The sequence below is a fragment of the Emys orbicularis genome, chromosome 2 (genome assembly GCF_028017835.1).
Source record: "Emys orbicularis isolate rEmyOrb1 chromosome 2, rEmyOrb1.hap1, whole genome shotgun sequence".
Classification (NCBI taxonomy): domain Eukaryota; kingdom Metazoa; phylum Chordata; order Testudines; family Emydidae; genus Emys; species Emys orbicularis.
Window position 1 is genome coordinate 2,530,226 of NC_088684.1, and position 10,606 is coordinate 2,540,831.

Below are 10,606 nucleotides of genomic sequence, written 5' to 3' on the forward strand. Positions count from 1 at the left end.
CCTGTAACTGCGAGCATGGGCAGAACGCCGCTCAGCGCCTCCCGGAGCCAGTCTCTCTGCCAGGCCTATGCTGGGTGCCCTCTCCTATTAGCCAGTGAGGGCTGGACAGGGAACCATCGGCATCATTCCTGGGTCAGCTGGAGGAGGCACTGCAGAGCAGTCTGAGGTCCCCCCCCCGCCCAGGGGTGAGCACATGGGCTCTGGCCCCCCGCTGGGCCATGGGGGATGGGCCGGGCCACTCTTTGTGTTGTCGTTTGTATGGGGGGATCTGTGTAGAGCCCGGACTCACCCTGGCCTTCCAGCGGGTCTAATCACTCAGCCTCCCCCAGCTGCCTGCTCCATAGCAGGCTCCTACCCTGTGCCCTGGCTGTGATTTAGCACGTGTGGGGTGGTCAGTCCATGTGCTACTGGGGGACCCTGGGCTCTGCCCCACAGCAGGTCTGGTCAGAACTGACACAGGGCACAGAAAGGTGCAGGGAGTGGGTCCCACAGCTGCTCTTGAGCCTGGGTCGAAAGTCTGAATAGAGGGTCTGAAGACAGCTCCCCCACTCCTGAGGGCCTTGCCCAGCTGTCAGCACCCCTGGATCCTGCCTGCAGCTCTGCCCTGGGCTCTGACAGCGCAAATAGGAATTGACCATTGGCTTGTTGCATTCAGCTCACTGGCTTATAACCGTGCTGAGACGTTGAATGGGAGCATTCGGACGGGCTCGCTCCGTGTATTGTCCCGCCGCACCGCCCCTGCTCGAGCCCTGGCCGCTGGAGCTCGGCGCTGGGCCCTGCTAGGACAGTTCCACCCAGCACACCAGGCTGCCAGCTCGCTGGTAACAGATGTTGTCTCTTTCAGCGATGGCTGGCTGTGGGGATCCCTGCTCCAGCAGCTCTGGACTCCTCATTGCCCTTCGCCTGGCATAGCTCGGGCTGTTGGGAGCGATTCGGTTTTGGATCCACCGGCCTATGAGGTAACCCCAGGTACAAACCCCCTGTTCTCCCCATCCCTCCGCTTCCCAGCTGCCCAGCGAGAGGGGACACGGGTGGGGCGGAGACAGCCCCTGCTGCCTTATAGGAATCAATTGGGTCTTCCCCCTTAGTCACAGACAGACCCTGACTCACTGGTCGTGCCCTGTTCCTAGTGGCCAAATGCTCAGACCAGAGATTGCCACCGTGAGCAGCTCTTTGCTGTCAGGCCCCTGCAGACAAGGGACTGGCTGGGCCATGGAGACTGACAGACTGAGCCTCTGGGACAGGCGTGAGGCAGGCTGGACGGATGGCGCTGTGTGTAGGAAGCCGGCCCGGCTCTGTGCATGTACCTCAGTACCTGTCCGTCGCTGGGAGGGGGCTCTGCTGCTTCCTATGCCAGGTTCTCCTTCCCGCCCCATTCTCCCTGGCTCTGCGCTGCCCTCTCTGCTGCAGCACGCCTGCCCCGGGAACCAGGGCCCCGTCTGCAATCCCTTCAGAGCTGGCGCTATTCACCAGTGCATTAGCTGACCTGGACCTTGCTCTCTTCTCTTGCCAGGGCTGAGAGGATGGCTGCCTCCGTGATGGGCCAGACCATGGTCACCCACGTGCTGGTGGCCCTTTTCGGGATGGGCTCCTGGGTCTCCGTGAACTCCTTGTGGGTGGAGCTCCCCGTGGTGGTGAAGTGGCTTCCAGAAGGTGAGGCGCTGATGGGTGGTGATAAAGCGCAGCCTGTGGGCCCGGCATGGGTAATGCCCCTGGCTTCGCCTGGCACGTAGGAGCAGCCGCAGTGGGGGGGTCAGGTGTCTTGCCTTCTGCTGTGCCGTTCATCTTCCTTTCTAGCTGCCCCAGCGCCCCGGAGCCAGCGGAGAGGAGGAAAGTGTTGAATGGGGAATTGCTGTCGTTACCCGGTAACATCCCTGTGATCGTGAACGGGGGTGGGTGGGGCTCAAACAATCCCCGTCCTGGAGAAATAGCTGCAAAGCTGCTCGTCCGGGGCTCAGCGACTAGGGGTTCTGGGGCGTGGGGGGTTCTCACTGAGCCCCTCCCCAGCGGTGTAAGGCCTCCGAATGCTGCGTTAGCCTGCGTGGCTCCGACCGCCCAGGTCACGAAGGCTCAGAATGGGAGCCAAAGCTGGGCACGCTCCTGCAGATCGTGACTAACCCAGCTGCTGGCCTGCCACCCCGCCCGAGCAAGGCCCCAGAAGAGCAGCTGGAACCCTGCTGGCTCTGGCTGCCGGCGGTGTCCTGGACTCAGAGGGGGCCGGTGTCCGGAGCTGGCTGCGCAGAGATGTGCTGCCCTGGAAGCGTGCGGAACGTGTTGTGCTAGCTGAGCACGAGGATGCACTAGCTCCAGCCCAGAGCCCCAGGCAACAAACAGCACGGTCCAGCCGACCGGGCGGAGAACAAAGGCAGGAAGGGCCGAGCTCCTCCGGCTTCCAGGGCCCAGGGCGAAGGAAGAGTCATTGGCAGGCCCTTGGTGGAGAGGGAGGCAGCAGGAACACCGCTGGTGTGAACACGGGCAGCAGCCCTCTGGGCTCTGGATTGCTAGCCGGGGCCCTGAGTGCAGGGTTGCTGTAGGAGCTGGGAACACAGGCCCCAAGGGAGCTTTGTTCTGCTCCCGGGCTGCTGGGCGGCCGTGCCGGGGGGCTCGGCCGGCCTAGTGAAGAAACGCTGTGGAGTCCCTGGGGGTCCAGCAGAACTTCTCCCCGAGGGGAGCCCTGCCTGGGGGATGGTTGGGGTATCCCGGTCTCCGTGCTGGGAGCCAGCAGGTGCTGCCTGGCCTTGGCCTTCTGCCCGCGCTTCCCAGAGGAGAGCAGCTCTTAGCCCGTCTCTCGGGGGTGCAGGCTGTGCGCTGGGGAAGGCCATCGGGGCGGGCTGACTGGGCGTTTCCGGAGTGCTGGGGCTGGCTCGTTAGCGGGATAAAGAGCCGTAGGCAGGGCCGGGAGGCTCCGACCCAGTAAGTTAGTGTTAGGGCTGTTCCAGTTCCGCCCCCCAAACGGGTGAGGCTCTGTTCATGCTCGGGGGGGGGGGGAGGGGATTGTGCTGGGTAGCCCATAGCGCTGCAGTGATCTGCACCGGCCCCACGCACGGCCCTGCCACAGCCACGCCATGAGCACAGGGAGGCAGCTCTTCGCCCTTTGCTCAATCCGACAGCAGGATCTGATCCCCCGGGCAGAGAGGGGCCCACTCGCCTCTTCCATAGCCGGGTTGGCTAGGAGGAGCCGGCCTCGGGGGTTCCAAGCGCTCCCATGGGGTGGGCCACACCTTGGTGATTCTGGCAGAGACAGCGGAGGAGGAGCTGGGGGATTTCCAGGCTCCTTTTGTTCCTGGTTTAACTCCCCTCCTGTCTGCCCTTCTCTGCCACTCTGCACACACATGCCAGCCACCTGCCCCCCCCCCCCCCCCGTCATGCCCACATTTGGTCCCCCGCACACACGCTACCCAGCCTCCTGGGGGCCCTCTTCTCCCCTTCCCCTGCTTCCCGTGGTGCCTCCACCCCCTGGGGGCAGCTGCTTCTCCTCCTCCTCTGTGGAGGATCCCCGCTGCTCCGGCATGCTCCCTCCCTGTCCCGCAGAGCCTGCATTGCTGGCAGCCAGCCCTCCGCAGCCCACCCACAAGTGCTCCTCAGGCCATGGCAAGGGAGCCCTGGGGCTGGAGGGGCCCTAGCTGCAGGAGGCTGTCAGGCCAGCCCCACGCTCTGCACAGGCAGGGTCCTGGGGAGGGGGCAGGCAGCTGTGCTTCCCCTGGGGGGTTATTGAGGGTGCTGGAGATCTCGCCGTTGTGCCAGGGCTGCCCACCTGAAGGCTGCCTCTGCACCTGCTGCGGGCACATGGTGTTCCCGGCTAAGCACTGCCAGGGGCTGGAGTTGTTACCCGGCCGTGCCAAGGGAGGGCAGGTCCTGTTCCCGGCACTGCGTGCCTGAGCCTCCCCGCCTCTCAGCTGGATTCCCTCGGTGGAATTCCCCTGCAGCCTCCCCACGCATGCCCTCGCCTGGCCCCTGCCACTAGGGCTGGCTGGAGCTCGGTTCTCGGGCGGTCTCCACGCAGACCCAGCGCTGGGGGGAGGGGGCCGTGGGTCCGGATTGAGGGGCAGCAGCAGAGCTGTGCGAGTTGCTTTGCTAGCAGCGTTTCATTAGCTGCAGAAGGGCCAGCGTCAGCCCTGCCCCCCACCCCCGCTCGCTATCTGCGGGGAGATCAGCCCCTGGGCTTCTTTCTCCTAGGTAGGGCTGCGCTGTGCGAATCCCACAGAAGGCTGCAGCAGCCCCATGGGAACGCTGCCTTATCTCCCCCCAAGCCAGAGCCGGGACGACGCGAAAGCCAGGCACTGGCCCCTTCGGGGTGCTGTCCTGAAGTCTGTTTGCAGCCTCTGCTTCCCTCTCTGGCCCTCTCCGGCTGCCCTGCACGGCAGCAGGGCAAAGGGCTGGGGGTGGCAGGGTGTCACTAGCGCTGCATCTCTCCCCCTCCAGGCTGGAATCTCCCTGCCTACCTCTCAGTCCTCATCGCCCTGGGGAACGTGGGCCCCATCGCCGTCACCCTGGCTCACAGGCTGGCCCCTGGGCGGCTGAAGGAGCGCTGGGTCATCCACGCCATCCAGGTGCTGGGCGTGGTGGCAGCCCTCTTTCTGGCTCTCTTCTGGCACCGGACGGCGACAGTGGCAGGGGAGTCCCACAGCCTGGCCTTCCTGCTCCTGGCCTTCCTCCTGGCCTTCGTCTGCTGCACCTCCAACGTCACCTTCCTGCCCTTCATGTACCAGTTCCCCCAGCAGTTCATCCGCACCTTCTTCGTGGGCCAGGGCCTGAGCGCCCTCTTCCCCTGCGTGGTGGCGCTGGCCCAAGGGGTGGGCAAGCTGGAGTGCCGCAACACCACCTCCGGCAACGGCTCCCAGCCCCACTACCTGGAGGAGAACTTTCCCGCGGCCACCTACTTCTGGCTGATGTCCGCCATGCTCGCTGTCTCGGCACTCTCCTTCCTGGGGCTCATCCTGCAGCGCCGCCGCGCCAGCCGCTCCGCCGCCCGCCAGGAGAGCTCTTCCAAGGGCAGCGTGGAGACGGAGGAGTCCTTCCCACTGCGGGACGGCACCCCCACGTCGGACAGCGCCACGGAGATCGCCCAGGGCGCCCACCCCCCGGCCCAGGCCACCTCCTTCTGGACAGGCCGGAACATCTACCTGCTGGTGCTGCTGGGCGTCTCCAACGCGCTGACCAACGGCGTGCTGCCTGCGGTGCAGAGCTACTCCTGCCTGCCCTACGGGAGCATGGCCTACCACCTCTCCGTGGTGCTCAGCAACATCGCCAACCCCGTGGCCTGCTTCGTCGCCATGTTTGTGCTGTGCAGGTAGGGCCGGGCGCATGGCCCAGCCTCCTCCGTTACCCTCTGCCTGAGAGGGGCCGTGTGCGGGGCAGGATTGAGGGGCGTTGGCGCAGCTGGGGGGGCCCTGGACTGGGCCAGCAAGGGGAGCCGCGGGTCACAGCGGCATGGTGGCCCTGTGGTCGGAGTTGGGTGCCCGGCACGTACCTGAGTCATTCCCAGTGATGTCCCTAGTGAGCAGCCGAGCCGGGTCCAGGGCTTTGCACGTTAAACGTTTGTAAAACTGAGACCACGTCCCCACCTCCCGCTCCGAGCCTGCCAGGTGCCTCTGGGCTTGCCAGGCTCCCCCCGCCGTCCAGCCGCCAGATGGGGAGGGGGCGAGCTCAGACTGATGGGGCAGGGGCCCGTGGGAGTCGGGGGATATTCATGGAAAGTGGGGGCTGAGAGGAAGGCTGGCCCAGCGGCTAGGCCCTGGGACTTGGGAGAGCTGAGTTCAGTTCCCTGCTCCGCAACAAACACAATGGGTGACCTTGGGCACGTTCCTTAATCTCTCTGTGTCTCCATTCCCCACTTTGCGCCTCCCCTGGGTGCTGTGAGGATAAACGCTGGGAAGGTTTGAGGTGCTCAGATACTACAGGGATGGGGACATATCAATGCTACCTGTTGACTCTGGGAGGCGGGGACAGAGCCCCTATTGCACAACTATGCCCCTTCCTTTCAGCCCCACTTTCCCCTGCATTGGTCCAACACCCCCTTGCCGCTCAGACGCCCCTACCGCTGCTGCGACTCCTCCAGCACACCCACTGCTCCGATCCCCCCTCCCCGTACGCCCCCGCTGCTCCGAGCCCCCCTCCCCGTACGCCCCCGCTGCTCCGAGCCCCCCTCCCCGTACGCCCCCGCTGCTCCGAGCCCCCCTCCCCGTACGCCCCCGCTGCTCCGAGCTCCTCTCCCCGTACGCCCCCGCTGCTCCGAGCCCCCCTCCCCGTACGCCCCCGCTGCTCCGAGCTCCTCTCCCCGTACGCCCCCGCTGCTCCGAGCTCCTCTCCCCGTACGCCCCCGCTGCTCCGAGCCCCCCTCCCCGTACGCCCCCGCTGCTCCGAGCCCCCCTCCCCGTACGCCCCCGCTGCTCCGAGCTCCTCTCCCCGTACGCCCCCGCTGCTCCGAGCCCCCCTCCCCGTACGCCCCCGCTGCTCCGAGTCCCCCTCCCCGCACGCCCCCGCTGCTCCGAGCCCCTCTCCCCGCACGCCCCCGCTGCTCCGAGCCCCTCTCCCCGCACGCCCCCGCTGCTCCGATCCCCCCTCCCCGCACGCCCCCGCTGCTCCGAGCCCCTCTCCCCGTACGCCCCCGCTGCTCCGAGCCCCCCTCCCCGTACGCCCCCGCTGCTCCGATCCCCCCTCCCCGCACGCCCCCGCTGCTCCGAGCCCCCCTCCCCGCACGCCCCCGCTGCTCCGAGGCCCCTCTCCCCACACGTTCCCACTGCTGTGCTCTCCCTCCCTATATGTCCCCACAGCTCTAAATCTGGCCTAGCCTATGGGGAAGAGGCTCTTCGCAGAGCAGGCTTAGAGAGGTGTGATGTGTCCCATTCATCTCAATGAGGTGTTCTCAGCTGAAAGAGGAGGTCCCATGGAGATGATACAGCCTGATCCATCAGCTTGGGGAGGTGTGAATTGCTCCAGCTGGGCAAGTGTTCTCACACACACACACACACACACACACACACACACACACACACACACGTATACACACCCATGTCAGGTACATCTACACCTAAAGCGCTACAGTTGTGCCGCTGCCCCACTTCAGTGTAGACGCTCACGACAGCGATGGGAACGGACTGAGCTCAATCCCTCCCCTACAGAGCTCTGCTTTGAGCCCCAGATGTGCACAAAATAACTTAACCCCCTCCCCCCCCAAACCCAGCATGTTACTAAATCAGCAGGGGCCTTATCATGGGAGCCCCTTTCTCAAATCACCCCAAATCTTGCTCATGAGCTCTCCCTGGCACCCCACAGAGCACAGCACTTAGCGCCCCCAGGAAGTGCTGCCCAATCTAACGCATACGGAGCGGATGCGCCGCTCTGACCCCGGCAGTGCCCGGTGCTACTCAGACAGCGGGGCAGTGCTCCTATCCCCTGCCCCCACTCGCCCCATCGGCCCCCGGGCCCGCGACTGACCCTTGTTTGCCTTCTCTCTACCCCCAGGTCAGCGGTGGGCTTGGGCGTCATCTCTGTGCTGGGAGGCGTCTTTGCGGCCTATCTGATGGTGCTGGCCGCGCTCAGCCCCTGCCCTCCCCTGCTGGGCAGTGCCGCGGGAGTCGCCCTGGTGGTGAGTAAGGTGGAGTCCGGGCCCCGGTCTCTCTGGGGGCCCCTGCACCTGGCTGCAAAGGAGCCATCACAGCGTCCCCTGCTGGTGGGCTGAGGCTTCGCTCCAGGGGCTGTTTTCGGGGGTACCGTCCAGGCAGCCTCTAAATGACGGGGCTTCCCAGGGCCCTTGGCAAACGTCCCTCCGGTCTCCTCCCGTGGCTCCCGGTTCTGCCCCGCCTGCCCTGTGCTGCTGCTCGGGGTTCAGTCTCCGGGTGTCTGACACAGGGCCGGCTCCAGCTTTTTTGCCGCCCCTAGCGGCGAAGCGAAAGGAAAAAAAAAAAAAGATAAAGCCGATCGGTGGCACTTTGGCGGCGGGTCCCTCGCTCCCTCTCTTTCTTTTAAGCAGCACTTCGGCGGCAGCTCAAAGAGGAAGAGAGGGACTGAGAGATGTGCCACCCCTTTCCATTGGCCGCCCCAAGCACCTGCTTCCTTCGCTGGTGCCTGGAGCCGGCCCTGGTCTGATACGAGGCTCCCAGGGCTGGAGAAGTGTCTGGGAGTCCAGGCAATGCCCGGGATCCCCAGGGGCTGGCGGGTGCCCCCTGGTTCCCGGCCGGCCACCCAGGCCAGTTTGCTCCCAGAGGGTTTCTGGCCCACGAGGCGGGGGTGGCTGTGTTGGTCGTGACCCGTGGGTTCCCGTGGGTCGCTGTGGTCGGCCCCCGTGGCTGAGGCCATGTCTCTCCCCGACAGGTGCTGGCCTGGATCCTGTTCCTGGGGCTCTTCTCCTACCTCAAGGTGGTGATCGGCAGCCTGCTGCACGAGGCCGGCCACGCAGCGCTGGTGTGGTGTGGAGCGGTCATCCAGGCGGGCTCCCTGGTGGGCGCCCTGGCCATGTTCCCCATCGTCAGCATCTATCACCTCTTCCAGAGCGGGCAGGACTGTGCCGACAACTGTGGGGCATGAGCTGGGGGCAGGACACAGCAGCCCCATGGGGGGCTCTGCCCGGCTGGAGCTAGCACCAGCTGACCTCCGCCTTAGGGACGTAAGAATTGCTGTAGAGAGTCAGAGCTCTGGGCATCTCGTCCCGCGGCTCCTGGCCAGTAGCTGATGCTTCAGAGGAGAAGCCCGTGGTGTCCCTGGCCAGCTGGGAGTCTCTGCTCTCCCCTGCTGCTCGAAGCAGGGCCATGGGCCGGTCACACTACCGTACAGACCAGGCGCTAGGCGGCCTGCCCAGCCCTGCTGAGTGGGGAGAGGGGGAGCAGCCCTGCCTTGCGGCCTGGTTCCCAGGGGCTGGCAGCTGCTGCACTCGCTGCTTCTCCGGCAGGTTTTAAGATGCACTGAGCTGGGGCTGGGGTGGGGGAGGGCCCCCTTTGCTGGCACTGCTGCCAGAGCTGGGGGCCCCTGTGGCGCAGGACCAGGCTCCACGGGGTCGTCCCCCCGCAGGGCTCCCACTGCAATGGCCGCTGACTGGATGAGCCGCTGTGCGCCCTTCTCCAGCGCCGTTCCACTCGCTGCGCGGCCTCCCCCAGCCGTCCCAGCCCCCGCCCAGTGCTCTCAGTACACGTTAACCCTGAGCTGCCCCCGTCCTGGGCGTCCCTGCCCCCGCCCCGCCCCCAGCGCTCCAGTCACGGACTGAGCTCGCCAAGCACGGCACACCTGGCACCTGGGCAGGCGTTGAGCCTGGGGATCTGGCGGGTTAACCTGCCTGCCTGGGGGCTGGGGCTGCCCTGTGCTGTGCTAGCCCCCGGGGAACCCTGCCCCCTGCTCACTGAAGAGCCAACACTTAGCAGGGGGATCCCGGGGAGCCCAAGGAGGGGCTGGTCTCTGATCCCAGCCAGTGCAGCCTGCTCCCCCCAGAGCTGGGGTCTGTGCCCCGCCTTCAGGAGGGTGTTCCCCGGCCACCTCCTGGGGGGGGGGGGGGGTCCCTGATGCCCAGCCGGCCCCATGTTTCACTCCCAGCAGCCTCTCAGCCCAGGGTGTTTATCTTGGCAGGACAAGGGGCAAACAGCTGCCTGCCCCTCTGCGGGTCTGCATGGCTCCTGCCCCCCAAAAACAGGGGGGGCCCAGGCTGGGGCGATGGGGGGGCGGGGGTTCCTCACTGCATGGGGTGGGGGGGCACTCTGCTCCCTGAGCAGCCTGGGACCAAAGCCAGCAGGGAGCCCCCAGCCTTGGGGGGTGTCCTAAGCCAGGCCCATAGTCGCAGGTCTGGTGCAGGGTGATTGGCCGTGTCACCTCCGCGGGCCCTGTCGCCTGCCCGGTGGCTCATGCTGCTGCGTCTCACTGGCTCCTGCCGGGCTCCACGTGGCTTGGCGGGCGGGCAGGCGGCGATCTGTCTCCGCAGCAGTAGAAAGATGGAGATTTTGTGTAGACGCTGACTCCCCTCCCCCATGGGCCAAGGAGGGGTGCAGCAGGAATAAATCTTCTTATCCCAATCACTGGGGCTCGGCGCTGGTGTCCCTGGGCTGGGGGGGCCTGGGGCCGACGCGTCCCCCTGGGAGGGACGGAGCCAGCTGCGGGGCTGCACAGATAGCGAGTCATGGCGCCATTCTGGGAACGGGCAACGGGATGGATCAGCTGGTGATTCCCTGTTCTGTTCGTTCCCCCCGGGGCAGCTGGCACTGGCCCCTGTCGGCAGACAGGACACTGGGCTAGATGGACCTTTGCTCTGACCCAGTCTGGCCGTTCTCATGCGGCTACAGGGGCGTAAACCTGCCCTGGACAGCCCTGTGTGCGCCAGCCCCGGCGAGGTGGCTCCCAGCCAGAGGGCTCCTGGCCCAGGGAGGGCTGCAGTTGTGTGTGGGCCCCGTGCAGGCAGGGGGGTGCAGTGGCCCATGCAGGTCCGAGTGCTCCCTGGTTAGTGATGCCCAGGGGCAGCGCCGTGGCCCGGTCTGGCTGCTGAGTGTCAGGAGCTGTCCGTGCAGAACAGGGCTCCTTTTGTCCGTGCAATGGATGGAGCTGCAGGCAGCAGCCGTGCCGCACCACGAGGGCGTGTGGGCCTGGGGCCGGCCACTGGAACACTCCGCGGCCTTCAGATTGCTACAGC

The 10,606-nt window shown here is 66.2% G+C and overlaps 1 protein-coding gene across 1 annotated transcript; it reads left to right on the forward strand.

The window, feature by feature from the left end:
• Window positions 1-1,513: 1,513 nt before the first annotated feature.
• On the forward strand, window positions 1,514-8,526 carry SLC52A2 (solute carrier family 52 member 2). Its single transcript, XM_065399555.1, has 4 exons — window positions 1,514-1,653; window positions 4,423-5,290; window positions 7,465-7,588; window positions 8,314-8,526. The coding sequence occupies exons 1-4, from the start codon at window positions 1,524-1,526 to the stop codon at window positions 8,524-8,526; spliced, it is 1,335 nt and encodes a 444-aa protein (XP_065255627.1). The 5' UTR covers window positions 1,514-1,523.
• Window positions 8,527-10,606: the final 2,080 nt, after the last annotated feature.